The 17,041-nt window shown below is 37.5% G+C and overlaps 1 protein-coding gene across 1 annotated transcript in view; it reads right to left on the reverse strand.

Annotated features, from left to right (window-relative positions):
- Nucleotides 1-9,499: 9,499 nt before the first annotated feature.
- LOC150088349 (protein TSLIG3A-like) overlaps nt 9,500-17,041 on the reverse strand; it is a 188,739-nt gene continuing 181,197 nt past the window's right edge. The window contains exon 10 of the mRNA XM_090369461.1: nt 9,500-10,555. Coding sequence (XP_090225587.1) covers nt 9,833-10,555 — 723 coding nt within the window. The 3' untranslated portion in view covers nt 9,500-9,832. The remainder of the gene's footprint in view (nt 10,556-17,041) is intronic.

Below are 17,041 nucleotides of genomic sequence, written 5' to 3' on the forward strand. Positions count from 1 at the left end.
ATAAAATACGTCGTTATACTGCCATGATCGTAAGAATTAGCAGAGCAGACTGGGGTTTGAAGAGGAGGACTCTCATGCTACTTTATAAAACCATCTTCTTACCAGCTGTGTGCTATGGTGCAGCCATATGGTTCCCTCGTGCCATCATTGCACGTAATAAAGCAAAGCTACATACAATTCAACGCAATATCCTACTCACTGTGACTAGAGCATGCCGCACAGTCAGTAATCCTGCCCTGCAGGTCTTAGCAGGCACTCTTCCTCTGGACCTGGAGGTTATTCGTCGCGGCCTTGCATACCGCATAAAGAGAGGAATTGCCACCACCATTCTGGATATAACACTCGATCTAGCTAATGATCCAAAAAACGAAATGAAACAGATTTACTCTAAGCTCTTCCAGCATTGGCAAAGATCTTGGGAGCAAACAACCAAAGGTGAAACAACTAAAAGATTTCTTCCACAAGTTATGATAACTGCACCAAAACCTCCTCCGTGGTACTCACCAGGCCTTCACGTCTCGTTCTTCCTCACTGGTCATGGATCGTTTCGGGCCAAGCTGCATGCCCTGGGTCTCACCGATTCTCCTCTCTGCACATGCGGTGACAATGAAGACTGGATTCACCTCATGTATAATTGCCCTCTTTATGATTTACCCAGAAGTCTCCTAATTACCAAAACTGGAAATATACCCAGTGGGCAGGAACACCTCTACATAATTGACGAAACCAACTACAAAGCCTTCACTACTTTTGCCCAGACTGTATTTGAAATGCGTCAAATTCACCTACAGCAAACTGTTCAACGCACCCCCATCTTATAATGAACCCAAAACTCAATTCACAGAACATATCCTGAATGGAATCAAAGAAAACACAAACAGAATATTGATCTTTGTCATGACCTAACAGGAATCTCTCGACGTTCACAAAGGAAGCTATCTGACAAACCCACGAACCCAAAAAGGACTTTTCTACAATAGCCACAAGAACTCCAAGCAATCCTTGAGTTTCATGAATCCATGTGCCTCCTCTCATCCCCTAAGAGAAGATTATCCAAGTCCCAGTGTGGGACACTGCTCATTGCCTACAAGTCACCCTTGGATGAAGATTAAATTGTTGACCCTGGGCCCCTTGCCCATTGTGGGACCCACTCACTTGCTGGCACCTCTTCTCTTCAAGGTGTATGACAATATCTGATTTTCCTACTTGTGCAGGAACTCATATAAATACTCCTCTGGGAGTGGGGCTGGCATTTGACTTTCAAATGCAGGATCATGCTATTAGGCAATCTGACTTTGTGGGTCACTTGACCTCACAACCTTTTCTCTTCTTCCTGAGGTAGGGTGGGCTCCCCCAGGGGGGGAGCCCACCCTACCTCACCCTCGCTCCTGCTTACCTTCTTTCTTCTCCTCAATCTCTCACCCCTTCTCCTATTTCAAAAAAAAAAAAAAAAAAAAATTTTTTATTTATTTTTATTTTATTTTATTTATTTTTTTTTTAAATTTATTTTTTTATTATTATTTTTTTATTAATTTTTTTTTATTACTTTTTTATTTTTTTTATATTATTTATTATTTTTATTTTATTTTATTATTATTCTTTTTTATTTTATTTTATTTTTTTTTATTATTTTTATTTTATTTATTTTTTTTTTTCTCGGCCCTCCCTGGGAAGCTCAGGCTAACCCCAGGGTCGGCCAGCCAGAGTTCTCTTTCCACATACCTGGTCCGGCTCCCAGTGCCAGTGACGGTAACTAGCAGTCTGTGGTGTTCCACAGACCCTAGGCTAAGCGGCCAGATGAACAACATAACCCGCACTAAGCAAACATGAACATACACTAACATATGATATCTGGCCTTGACAGTACTGTACTGTCTTACTTCACAAGAGATTCAAATGCGGAGTTGTGCGAAAGCACCGGTGCCGCTTGTCAAAAAACACTATGTCACTATGTAGAGTATGTGTGTATGCTATTGAATGAGTTTTAATATGTACAGTAAATTTCTGATTTAAACTTAATTGAAAACCGTGTTATAGTGAAACCCGTGCTAAGCGAGGTATTGCTGTACATATTAAAAAGTGTCCATGATTTCCCTTTTAATTATCTTCGGAAATATTTGATTGATTGCTGTGATCGTAGCAGCAAACAGTTTGGTAACTCACTAAGTTTTATTTAACATCTCAACAATGACCTTGGCTGCACCATGTTGTGACATGGTGCAGCCAAGTTATGACAGACCATGTTATGACAGATTTAAATTTAGCATACCAAAACGCACCCTGCGCTTTCTGTTGCATGGTCGCCACCTTACCGAGGCGGTGCACGTAGGAGTAATTCTGCGCGCACTCAAGGCGCAGCCAAGATCATTGTTGAGGTGTCAAATAAAATTGTGTTACCACACTGTTTGCTGCTACGATCACAGCAATCGATCAAATATTTCTGAAGATAATTAAAAGGGAAATCACGGACACCTTTTTCAATGACCTTGTATATATATATATGTGTGTGTGTTTCACTGACACAAAGAGTTGTATGCTACAACATTTCAAGAAAGAGTTATACTCAAAAGCCTTTGATAAATATAAATGCACACCACTGATAGGCAGAGCCAATGATTTCCAAAATTGACCTATGGAGCAACAGAAATCAATCTCGTGGAGCAAACATGTTCCATGCTACATGTTCTTTCAGTTTGTGATGAACATAGATAAACCTAGCACAATGGAATGGTTAATGTCTGAGTGTGTTGTTTCACCTGAAGTTGGGAGTAGAACATGTCATCACCCAAGGTTGTTTGTTGTGGATCGACTAGATCAACTTGCTGCAGTGCATGCTCTGTCTTACTTTGATAATTTGGAAAATTCTGTGTAATCTACATTTCGGCAATTTTATAGAAACAGCCTTACACCTGACATGACAATGCTCCATGTCACAAAGCAAATAATGTAAATGCAGGTTTGAAGAAAATAATATCAGAATACTGCAGTGATCTCAAAGCCAGATGAACATCTTTGGGGTGAACTGGAATTCAGAATATAGAAATGCCAAGAGTCTTAGTAGAGCTCACAAATGATATAAAGAAGCAGAGAACAGTGCCACCAGCTTTCTACCAGAAATTGGTACTCTTCTAAAATGCATTGAAGCAGTAACTACAACCAAATGCAGGCCACTGTTCTTAATTTTTTTGAATAAATACAGGTTTTGTTAATAACTAAGTGTTCCATTACTTTTGGTAGGATAGCATATGTGATATTTGTTAGATAAATTTCAGATATATATTCTGCAAGAATATCCAAAGGCTTTTCACATGTATTGTCAGAAAATTCACAACTATCCACCATTGCTCTTTTGTAAATGATATGGCTTTTACTATTATGAAAAATTTTCCTAAATGATTGACAGCTGAATTAACCACGCTAATAATGTGTAAATGCTTAAAAGTGTAAAAGATATATGAATTTATCTTTGATTTTAATTGGTTTTGACAGTTGATAAACCTGCACCACAATTAACATGTAGGGAGTAAGCTAGTACAATGCAGTGTTATTCAGCTTCTCACAGGGGAGAACATTTCATCTAATAGAAATTTGCTGACGTAAGGAAAAAGTGTACATCATCAACTGTACGTCATGTGCAAAAATGGGCAAATCATTAAAGTGAAGTAGTATAAACTTGGAGGATGATCACTGCCCAAGACAGATTCACACAGTTGCCACAGAGGAAAATGCCTTGGAAGATAATGTTATTGGGGAAGATTGGTGTATGGCAGCTGATGATGTGGCCAGAAGTTGGATATTAATCGACGGTCTGCTTAAGTCATCATCCATGACAATGAAGTACAGCAGAAAGTGGGTTCCCGTGATGAACAGAACTGTTTGTGAAATTATTATGCCTGCAGTGCCTAAAATGATATGAGAGGAAGGAACAACGTCTTGAGTTGCACAGAAATTGTAGATAAGTTTCCACTGTATACTGAGCAAGTATGCAGTGGAAACAATCACCACCACTACAACTGAAGAAGTTCAATATTTTAAAAGCTGGAAATGTTATGCTATTTTCTGACTTCAAGGAACTGCTGCTGTGCCATTTCAAATGTAGAGATGAAATCACTATCTCACAAAATAACATGTGAATTTTCAAAGTTAATCTGCACTGTGCCATGAAAAATAAGATGCCTAGATCTTTGACTGATGGTGCCATGAAAAAAAAAAATGCATAGATGTTCGACTGATGGTGCCATTTTGTTACACAATAATGTGTGATCAACGTGTTCCCACTGCATTCTAGGCAATGACTGGGGAGCTGCAGGGAAGTAACTGCACATCTTTTGAAGTTGGCCTTGCAGTGTAGTTTATGTTTTTGGAAGGCTAAAAGACTGGGCAGTATGTAAATGTCACACAGATAATGAAGTGAAGACAGCTGCTCATATCCATACTATATTATGGATATGAGCAACAAGCTTTTGTGCTGTTCAAACAGTTTGAGTGTTATCAAACAATTGCCCTCCATGGTAGCTTAGTCGCAATGATATATCACTGTCTGCCACTCACTTTTAAAGAGGTCTGGGTTTGTTTCCTGTTGAAGACTGGAGGAATTTAGGTCTCCTTCAACAGAGGCTTGAAGTGTTTCTCCTACTCTGACAAATTTGATTAGATACCATGATGTGGATACTAAGGAACTGAATGCAAATCTTACAAAGGAACTGGATGATATCATATACAGCAACTCCCCGACTTACGCAAGGGGTTCCATTCCGCGGAATGCTGTGTAAATCGGAATTTTCCCCATGCTTGTGCAGTACTCGCTGAATTGATTGAATCAAAAAAGAAATGTTCGACGAACATGCAAATAGAATTATTGTATTTATCTCATGCGCAGGAAAAATTACAAAAGCATGCAGTTTAAAAAAAATTTTAAATTACAAAATAAGAGAGGAGACAGGTATAAGTAGTAAGTTTTACCTCTCGAGCATTGTTGCCAGAATCGATGTCTTCAGCTCATAAGTACACCGCTACAGAGGTTGAGGGCTGCGGAGGTTTAGAAGAGGTCGAGCACTCAACCTTACGAAAGAACACATTAATGGATGACTGGACGGCAGCTTTTTTTTTTTATTTTCATCATTGATTTCTTTGTAGCAAGCAGGCATATCATTCACCCCTGTTAACTTTTAAGAATCATTCGCTGTCAGGATCCATCTTCTCAAATCTCGTCATTGGTGATGCAATTTCATGAAATGCCATTGCAATCTCTCTGATGAAGTGTCTCAGCTCCTCATTTCGGTTCATCTTGAGCTTCGTCAGCATTTTCTTTCATTATCGCTGCCTGCAAGTCAATAAGTTCTTCGTTATATAATTAATTTTCTTCTTCCTCTAACTCCTCCACGTCTTTGGCATCAACCTCCAACTGAAGTAGCCCTGCAACCTTTACAAACTTATCTGTAACCTCTTCATATGATTCGTCTTTTTCAAATCCTTTTACGTGCCGTGGGCATATTTTTTTTTCCACGTGCCATTTAAACAACTTTTAGTTGTTTGTTATTCGGTTTTTACGAGCATTAGCAACTAAGGCCATATTGCTCCGGGATATGCGGTGGTCATTCCCTGACCTTTCTGCATCCTCCGTGTATTTGGTGGTCACGGGCTCGAACCCCGGTCTAATCAAGAAGCGTGTGCTATGCACTGCTGCTGCTGCCCCTGCCCACCCGGCTACAGAGGCGCCTACAATTTTTAGTATTTCCGCCCAGGCCTCATTAATGTTTAAGATGGCGTGGTAAATAGTGTAAGATTTCCAAACATCTCTTAACGCAAAATTTTTCTCATCGTCTACTACAGACAATGCCTGAGCAAATGTGCGTAAATAGTATGCTTTTAAATTCAAAATAACACAGATTCATAGGTAGGATGAATGAAGTCGTGTTTGGCGGAAGAAACATGACTCACAATCGAACTGAAATCATCTAGATGCGTAGGATGTCCAGGAGCATTATCTAATAGAAGCAAAATCTACAAAGGAATGTCGTAGTCTTTACAATATTTTTCAACCTTGGTAATGAAGCAGCATTTAAACCAATCCTCAAAGGGAGATACTGTTATCCATGCTCTCTGGTTTGATCGGAAATGCATGGGTAAGGTGGCTTTATTGATGCCTTTAAATGCACTAGGATTTCCAGAATGGTACCCAAGCAGTGGTTTTAATCTGTAATCTCCCACTTCATTAGCTCCCAAGCAAGAGCGTGGCATCATCTTTTGACACCTTGAAACCTGGAATTGTATTTTCCTCTTTGGCAATGTACGTTCGATCCAGCATTTTTTTCCAATACAGAGCAGCCTTGTCAACATTAAAAATTTGCTGCGTTGAATAGCATTCATCAATAATTTTTTCCAACACATCACAAAATTTCTTTGCAGGTGCAGAACCGGCACTGGCTACTTCACCGCATACTTTAACGTTGTGGAAACCAGCGCGATGCTTGAACCTATTAAACCACCCGTTGCCTGTCACGAACTTGGGTTAGGGTTCACCATATTTATCCTTAATATCTTCATAAATACTTCTTGCTTTTGCTTGAATGATCATTAGACTCAGGGGCACACGCTTCTGAATCTGATTTTCCATCTTCGATACTGCACCTGAACGTTGTTTTGTGATCACTGTTGATCTTAAGTGATCCTTTGACATGTTCTTTTATAAGCACACTATTCTTTAAAATAGTATTCACTGTTGAAGCAGTGAGACCTAAATTCCCTTGCAATAGATGACAAGACAAACTTTGTACTGCTTCGTACTTTTTAATAATTTTCATCATTTCTAAATCAATTTTTTTTTTTCGTTTTCTGGCACTACCACCACTTGCACTTTTCGTTGGTCGCGTTCCCTTCATCATTGTAATACGTAAATTGAATGAAGAGAAGTTACTGAAAATTCTGTTTTTTATGATTGAAGATTTCAGTGAAGGGGAACACATTCCACCATAATAGCGTAAAAACCAACACAATTGCAGTTATCGGTATTATCGCAAATGCAATAAGATCAAGTTTACTACCTGTTTATAATTTCTTGCACTAACAGAAAAGTCTATAAACAGGAAAGTGCAAATTGTTTTTATTGTATTCTGGTCGTGACCGCCAGAAACGTGCTTTAGAAAAATATCACAAAGGCGTTCAAAACTGATTCTTATAACGGGAACATATGATAACGATGAAAGGGTAGTGTAATTTCGATTATAAATGACTTTTTAGAGAGATAAAGACTTGTAAAGACTTGGAATGAATTACAAAAAAAAAAAAAAAAAACACCCCAACAGTGTTATTTGGTTCACATACGATATTTTCATGATTCAGTATTTCCATTTATTCCTACGGGATGCAAAATACGTTTCCACGATTTTTTTAAGTTTGCACCTGCCAGCAAAAACTTACATAAAGTTGAATTTCCATAAGTCAAGTATTACCTAAGCCAGGGAGTTCCTGTACTTGGATTTCAGGAAAGCTTTTGACACTGTTGTGCATGGAAGACTACTATACAAATTGGAACAGTATGGTATTAGGGGTAAGTTGCTACAATGGATAAAAGGGTGGTTGAGTGGGAGAAGACAGAGTGGTAATCAATGGACGCTGCTCTTCATGAAAACACGTTATTTGTGGAGTCCCCCAAGGTTCTGCTGTTGGGCTCGCTGTTTTGTACATTTAGAAAATTTGGGCAGATGAGTTGAGAAGTGGCAACTGAAGTTTAACATCGACAAATGCAAAGTACTGCATATGGCTAGAGAAATGTACCAACTGTGTGGTACTGCACTTAAGGTGGTAGAAAATGAAAAAGACCAGAAAGTGCAGTCAGATGTGAAATTTTCTAAGCAGGTCATGGGGTATTGTCAATCAGTGATATACAGATATTTTGCTAATAGGGAAAAGGTGGTGATGATATCTTTGCCTTATACAATGGTCAGGCCAGGCCTTGAGTAATGCGTACAGGTCTGGAGGCTTCATTTTAGGAAGGCTGTAGTTGCTTGAGCGAGTACAGAGAAGGCCAAAGATTGGTGAGGGGAACGAAAAGGTGGTCTTACCAAGAAAAGCTTTAGTTCTGCATATGCAATCTGGAGACTAGGCACCTGCAAGGTGATCTGATTGAGGTGTATAAGGCTTTGAATGGGTTGAGCAGGCTCAATTCTGATGGGATTCTTCCTCTTGCTCATATTACAAAAGTGCATAAATTCAAATTGAGGAAAGACAGTTATAGAATAGATGTGTGGAAAATTGCCTTTAGCCAGTGGGTAGCATTGATTGCTGGAACAAACTTCCATCTGTCATTGTGGAAGTTGACAGCTTAAATAAATTCAAGGAGGAACTGGACAAACGTTTAGAAGGAATGGGTGTGAAATGGTTTTTTTTCTTTTTTTTTTGGGCTGATGCTACATAAGCTTGCTTTCTTGCATCACATGCCTCGATTACTTCTACTACCACCAAATTCAAACAAATAAATTTTACAGGTATGAGCAAGCATAATCTGGTGTACAAGTACAAAATAATTAACTAATTCTCATTTTCATTAGTCACCCTTTTATAACAGTTACAAACCAACAGCAAGGAATCACATTAAAGCCAATAATGAACTATCTCTATATTCTGCAAACACCTCCAGACTAATTAGAAAAAGCTTAAAAGCCCACATTTTTAAAAACTATGGTAAGACTTGAATCTGTCTTCAGTCAGCTAACAATATAAAAATATAGCACCAAATATAACATCGCTGGTGTTATATTTTTATTATGGTGGAAGCATTAAAACTTGAGGTGGCATATTGAACCTGTTTGCTTAAAGACATGTTTAATGAACTCATAGGTTTTAGAATGACAGTAGCAACTGAACTATGCAAAATAATTTCCTAATATTTATATTTTGTCAAGTTTAGTAAATCTTGGCATTCATAAATCTCAAGCATTACATTATATTATAAGAAAAAAATAACTTCTAGCATGATCACTCATAAAAGTGAATAAATAGATAGTAAATAGTTTTTATATCCATTCCATATACATTGTATTACAATTATATATAAGTTCCTTTTCTTTCTTTTTTTTACAAATGTAATTTTACAGATACAGATTAGATATGCGATGTAAATACAACCAATTATTCTCTTTTTCTCAATGTTAGTTCTGCTTCAATATCTCTATCATGCTATCACACAACCATAACAGTTTCATGATAACTACGTAGTCATCAGATTTCTTTAATAACATCAAAACATGACTGTGTATATAATCAAATACTAGATATAAAAGCATTATTTATGCAACAAAATGGCCAACTTTATGTTAGCTTCAACAAATTGCTTATACTGCATGAAATACTGTTTACATTTTCAAAGTAAAGAGAACTGCAATTTTCTGCTTTTTCTTTTACAAAAAAAGCAGAATACCAGAAAGCATGTAATACAAATGAAGGGTAAATCAAAAGTTTTTATTAAGTAAATCCTTTTTACAAGCTATAAGACATTTGGTATAATATTTCTAATGCAAAATCAGTAACAATTTAAAGACAGTTCTATGCCCATGCAGAGAGGAATGGAAGAACTTGCACAGTTTATTGTCATTATTTCAAAAGAGCATCTCAGATGTGAGCATTTTTTTGTATATGTGGATGCTTCTGTATTTCAGTTAGGGGTTTAGATTTCAGTATAACTGAAAATTTTAATTTTAATATAAATTTCAGTCTTTATAAACAAATCTGCTCACAAAACAAAATATGCAAAAACTTTTGAATTTCCCACATTCACAAAAGAGATACCAGAATAATTTTCCACTGCTGTGTTCAATTACACATACTTCATAAATTAATATTGGCCATACATTGATTGACTCTGTCCATAATTATGCTGACCCTCTGCACCATACTTATCTCTTCCTTGTCCTCTTGCCCCTCTTCCTCCACGACTACCTCTTCCACGACCTCCACCACGACTACCTTGTTGGTGATGTGGTAATCCAGCTTGATAATTTTGTGATTGGTATCCATCTTGTGAATACCCACCAAATCCTCCTCCTCCTCCATATCCACCTTGAGAATAACCTCCAAATCCACCTTGTTGATACCCACCAAATCCACCTCCACCATATCCACTTCCTTGTTGATATGCTGGTACTCCTCCATAACCACCTTGCTGATATAGTCCACCACTAGGACATTGTTGATACCCACTTCCATACCCACCAATGCTACTTTGTTGATAACCACCACCCCCCTGTTGGTATCCTCCACTACTACTATATCCAGCACTACCCTGTTGATATCCACTACCCTGATAATCATTACTACCACCTGACCAACCACCCTGAACACGGTTACCTCGATCTCCACTGCCTCTACGATTACCACCACCACCTCCAGAACTATTCTGCCAGTTTTCACTACTCCCTCCAGACCGCCCACTCTGGTTACGACCACCTCTATCACTACCACTAAATCCACCTCTTGGAGGATCTGGTTTTTTCTGCCAACTTGGCATTTCAGGTGGTGGTGGCTGCTGTTCCTCAGGACGACCCCCTCTGTCAGGCACCTAAAATAAAAGGCACACATAGCATTAAATAATGCTTTTCAAAACAAAACAAGATTAGTGTAATGAAAAAGTTATTGGTGTCAACTATACAGATTATTATATTAATTAAAGAACAATTTGTACATTTCTATAACTTAACACATTGTGCGATTAATCCTATAACCATCTGATTTATGAATATTATACAAAGAAATAAAATTCATAACCCAAAGTAGTTCCTGAAGAGTAGTTCATAAAATAAAGGTCCATATATCAGAAGGGATGTGTTTAAAAAAAAAAACCAGAAGAAACTCATTTCCTAAATTCCAGGACATTTGACATAACCATGAGATTTATTTAAGATACAAGACAGGATCAAAAAGTTCAGGAACAGAACTGATATTTCAGAAATGAAGCATACTGTCTATTCAGATGAATCTCCTTTGAAGTAGTCTCCTTGACACTGATTCCAATGCTTTTGCAACTTTCAAAAGAAATACTGACAGGCTTTTTGTGAACTGCTAATAGTTCCAATGTCATATTCTGGATAATTTCTTTAGCTGTTGCAAATCAAGAAGCTTTAAGCTTCCAAAGCAAAAAGAAAGAAAGAAATCACAGGGAGCAAATCTGGTACGGTTAATGGGGGGGGGGGGGAGCACACAAGTGGAGTGCTTAACAAGAAATTCTTGAATGGAAAGCGCTGGGTGTGTAGGTGCATTATCACGATGTAAGTGCGAATTACCCGAAGACCACTTTTCTGGCTATCTTGTCTAAAAAGCGCTGTACAATCATCACAGAACTGTTTTGTGGTATTCCTTGTTCACGTCTGATGATGTAGCACAAATTGCAGGACGAATGTATTCTCAATTCCTAAAGAGAAGGTGGGGGGGTTCAAAGTGAATAATTACAAACCTCTTAGCTTGATTTCTGTTTCAGGGAAAAAAAATGGAGTCACTGGTTAGAGAAATAATGCAGTACCATTTAGACAGGAATACAGTTATACTTGTCACATCATGCATTTGTTAAGGGGAAATCTTGTACCAATCTGATTGTATATTATGATGCAGTAACAAAGGGACTGGATGTAAAATATAATTTTGACATCACTGAGATTTCAAAAAAAGCTTTGGATGCTATTCCACATAAAAGATTGCTGTATGAATTGTACCACTGTAGCATTAGGGGCAAATTATTGCTATGAGATGGATGAATATGAGAAAAGAAAGAGTGGTTATGAATGGGCACTATCTCCTTGGATTACTGTTATTAGTGGAGTTCTGTAGGGTTCTGTACTGGGTCTAATGTTCTTTTCAATGTTTATTAATGATAATAATCAGATTTTCAATCCACTGCAGAACAAAAGCCTCTCCAGAAATTTTCCCATTCCTTCTGTTTTGTGCAATGGTCATCCATTTACTGCCCATGAATTCTTGAATTTCATTTGTCCACCTCTGTTGTTGTTGTCTTCCAGGTTTTCTTTTAGCTCCTCTTGAGTATCATTCTGTTATTTTCTTAGTTCATCTGTCATCATGTCTTTGAGCTATGCATCCTGCACAAGTCCATTTCAGTTCTTTAGTTTTGATAAAAATGTTCATTAATTGAGTTTGCTGCCTAATCCATGTGTTTCTCTTTTTATCTAACAGTCTGATTCCAAAAATAATTTGTTCCATTTTTCACTGTGTAGTTTTCAGCTTCTCTTCCATTCTTTTGGTGAGTGCCCAAGTTTCACTTCCATAAATCATGGTGGGGAGTATACATTGGTTCATTATTTTACATTTCATATGTAATCAGGGTATACTACTGCAGCAAGATAAGCTGATGGCAGATGGGCTGAGAATTCACAATTGAAGTTTAACATTGATAAATGCAAGGTCTGCATATGGGTAAGAGTGATCCCAAACAATGTACCATCTGTGTGGCACCACACTCAAGGTAGTGGAGAATCAAAAAAGATCAGAGGACAATTGTGCACCTCATTGGATTTTGTCAATGATATAGAGGAATTTTTCCAGTAGGAATAAGAAGGTTATTATTCCACTATAAAGCAATAGTTATGGTACACCTTTACTACTATATACAGGGTGTTTCAAAAGTGATTGTCAATTTAAAGGTGAACTGCAAAAAAAAAAAAAAAAGCCTGGTAAACATGGGTCCTTAAGTGAACCATTTTTGAGATATTGCACATTTCTAGTTGGGATCCACCACTGACTTGTTTGTTTAGGTTAGATTATGCTCATTCTCTCCCTTTCCCCCCTCTCAATTCTCTGAGATGTATCAGGCATACTAGTACTTGTCAAAGGATAGTCAAAATGGAAAGAGGTTACAGCAACGAAGAGTATGTGGACACACACTTCTTGTATGGTAAAGCCAACTGCGGTGCACTCGAGGCTGCACGTTTGTGCCAAGAAGCATTTCCCCGCCGAAGGTAGCCCAACAGATGCACATTCATCAGGGTACATGGAGTATGAACAGGTAGGCCCAGAACCATATCATCTGATGTTGAGGAAAGAGTGTTAGAAAGAATAGAACAAAATCCAGGAATTTCGACAAGGAGGGTTGCTCTGCAAGAGTGTGTACTGAGTCATAGCAGTGTGTGGCGAATTTTACATCGCCAATTACTTAAATTATAAGAGAAAACCTCATACCTTTATTGTAGGACTAATTCTCTCAATGTTCAATTGTGTATAAATGTATTCATGTGAATTAGCGTACCATGTTAATTAAATCAATTTATGATTTTTTAAAAAAAGTTACGTATTAAAATCATCATGTATTCAATACTCATATCCAACCTAGCGCATCGAGAAGATTCGAAGAAAGTCAATGGCCATCAACCACCCAAACTAACCAATAACGCATGCTAATATGAGAATTGAAATCATCTTGATAATCTTGACACCATGAAATAAATATATATCAATTTATAGATAATTTAAATTTTAAAGTATTCAGGACCCTCGACTCATCAAAAAGGAACACGTGCCCATCATCAATAGCACGAAATGCTAGTTCTGAGGCACCTGCCCTAACAGATGCTGCATGCTGTTATACAACAGCATGCAGCATCTGTTAGGAAAGTGGATTCTGGGTCAAGCCAATATAGGCTGAATTGCACCCGCCACAAGAAATATTGTAAACAATATTGTGTGCTTCCATGGTTGTAATGGTATCAACTCTCCTATACTTCAGAACAACTTGCAGTTTACTCATGGGTTGTAGAACTATTTTAAATCCAGTGTTCTTGAAAATGTTAATGAACTGTCTGTACCAATGTTGTATATAGGGAACTTTAATAAAATATTTTTGATCTGATCTTTGTTGCACCTGTCTCCATTTTATATTTTGCCTGTTGACTAATTTTCATGATGGTACCCAATGTGTAACCCCTATTTAAAAATCATTTTGCAAGTTACATAGGTTCATCTAACAAGCATTCCTGAGTAGAACTGTATCTATAGGCATTGTAAATTTGATAATAATAATGCTCCATTTATATTTAAAGAGATGGTAGCTGAAACAGTATAGGAATTTTCCGGTATTCATTGCTTTTCTATAAATTTTAAATTGTATGTTCTCGTTAACCCTGGTTAGAGTAAAATTTAGAAAATTTAATAGCTTTTTTCTGTGGGATTTCCTTTTTTTTTTTTTTTTTTTTTAAAGTTAACTTAAGTTTGGTATGTATTTTATTAACAGTATCCAAGACATTATTTACTATATGTACATTAGTAATTATTAAGATGTCGTCCAGATATCTACCATGTTATATTTGGAAAAAACGGCATTAAATATAATTGTTCTATATTATTCAGATAAAATTTCAGCAACAAGACCACTCAAGCTAAGGCCCATCGGTAACCCAAAGATATTCTTGTATATTTTAGCTTGGAAATAAATATAATTAGCTTGTACAAGGAATTTTTTGATTAGTAAATTGCCAATTACTGTCCCCCTACCATATCCAGCATGTACAAGGTCTCAGAGGTGCCTCCGTAGCCAGGTGGGCAGGTTATTGTTATTTGTTATTTGGTTTTTAGGAGCATTAGCAACTAAGGCCATATTGCTCGGGGAAATGCGGTGGCCATTCCCTGACCTTTCCGCATCCTCTGTATTTGGTGGTGACGGGCTCGAACCCCGGTCTAATCAAGAAGCGTGTGCTATGCGCTGCTGCACACGCTTCTTGATTAGACCGGGGTTCGAGCCCGTCACCACCAAATACAGAGGATGCGGAAAGGTCAGGGAATGAATACCGCATATCCCCAGAGCAATATGGCCTTAGCTGCTAATGCGCCTAAAAAAAAAAAAAATAAATAAAAAAGTCTCAGCAATACAGACTACCCTCCCAGAGTGAACTTCTGCCAGTGGATGCAACAACAGTGTGTCCTGAACCCACAATTTTTAAACATTTTGTTCACTGGTGAAGCTGGGTTTATCATGATGGTATTTTTAATTTTCATAACTGTCACATTTGGTTCGACGAAAATCCTAATGCAATTTACGAGTCACTGCATCAGCAAAGCTTCTCACTGAATGTCTCGGCAGGACTACTAGGAGACCGTCTAATTGGACCACATTTTCTCATTAACAGGAGAGCTGTACCTTCAGTTCCTGCAGAATGTTCTTCCAGTCCTCCTTGATGATGATAAAGTTCCACTTCAGCAACGCCAGAACATGTGGTTTATGCATGATGGTGCACCGGCACATTTTGCTCGAGTTGTGACTCTGTATCTAACTAGAAGGTATGGTCAACGGTGGATAGGTAGAGGTGGGCCTGTAATGTGGCCTCTCAGATCACCAGACAAATCCTATGGATTTTTGTATCTGGTGTCACATAAAAAGCTTGGTGTACACTGCTGATATTAATACGGTTGAGGAATTGCAGCGTCGGTTCATTGGAGCCTTTCAGCAAATCAGAAATGATCCAGGAATGCCCGAGAGGATTTGCGACTCAATGCAGAGAAGACTACAAAGTTGCGTACGGATGAAAGGACAGAATTTCGAACACCTTTGGTAACGTTCATGCAACATCTGTAAAACCGTGTAGCGTTGAAACCAAAAATTAAAAATGTATTATCTTATGTTTAATAAAACCATCCTTAGCAAAGGATTCACAGCTTTTGCTAAACTAGTGCTCCTATAGTCAGTAGTGGATCTTAACAGAAAATGTGCATTATCTCAAAAATTGTTCATTTGCAGCTCGATGGGATTTTTTTGCTTATTTTAGTCTGTACTTTTCACCTTTAAATTATTGGCCACCATTTTTGAAACACCCTGTATAGTTCTGGAAATCTCATTTTAGGAAGGATGTGGATCTGCTGCCAGGTGTGCAGAGAAGGGAAACAAAATTGACGAAGGGAACAAAAGGGTGCTTTTACCAAGAAAGGCTTCAATTCTGCAAAATGCAGCGTTCTGGAAACTAGGCACCAGTGAAGTGATCTGAATAAATGTTTATGAATTTGAATGGATTGAGCAAAGCTTGATACTAATGGCATTCTTCTTGTTCATACAGTACATGAGTGGGTATAATTTTAAATCAAGGAATGATCACTGCAGGATAGATGTGCAGAAAGAACTAGAGAAGATGGCACTGGGGAGCAATTTACTGCTAGGGATAAGGGAGGGCTGAGTGACAGAAGATAGAGGGCAGTTAAATGGGCACTGTTCAGCCAGAGGATAAATGATTGTTAGAACAAACTTCCATCTGATGTAGAAGGATATAAGAACTATTACTTTTAATGCAAAAAAGGAAACACATTTAACTATCAGTCTACTTGGGAAAAATTTAAATCTATATTTATATACTAATGATAAATGGCTAAAGGTTGTACTAGTAATTTTGTGTTGCCGATGCGCATATCAATTTAAGTAATAAGAAAAAATAATAATAAAAATAAAAATAAAATGAAAAAAAAAATTGGTAATATATCCAAATAAAATAAACAAAAATACACATAACATGTAATTTATTCATTCTATGTTGTGAGAATGGGAATAGTGTGAATACTTGAACAAGCAGTACTACCACACTCAAGGTGGTAGTGAATGAAAGAGACCTATGGGTAATTATACAGTTCAACATGCAGTGAAGAAAGGCTGCTAAAACAGCTCATAAGGTTGATATACATGAACTTCGCTAGCAGGAACAAGGAAATGATTATCCCATTGTATAAGGCATCTGAAAACCTCATTTTAAGCAAGGTATTGGTGCAGAGAAGAGCAACCACATTATTCTTATCACAATGGGATATACTGCCATCTGTAGCAACTGAAAATGGCCCATTTTTCAGAGCCATTGCTATCTGTGCAATTTCACTAACAATGCCTGCTTCTTCCAAACCATATTTTTTGCTATTTTATTAACAGGAGACATGTTTCTCAACAAAGCTCCTGTACAATCAACACACTCAGAGGAAGATTATGTTCTATGACAAAAGATGCAAATAAACATTCAGTACATATAACATCATTGTCACTATGAAATGCAACATCTATTTTTGCATTTCTTTCTAT

Source organism: Mastigoproctus giganteus, chromosome 3 (assembly GCF_048544385.1).
Source record: "Mastigoproctus giganteus isolate SK-2022 chromosome 3, ASM4854438v1, whole genome shotgun sequence".
In the NCBI taxonomy this organism is placed as follows: domain Eukaryota; kingdom Metazoa; phylum Arthropoda; class Arachnida; order Uropygi; family Thelyphonidae; genus Mastigoproctus; species Mastigoproctus giganteus.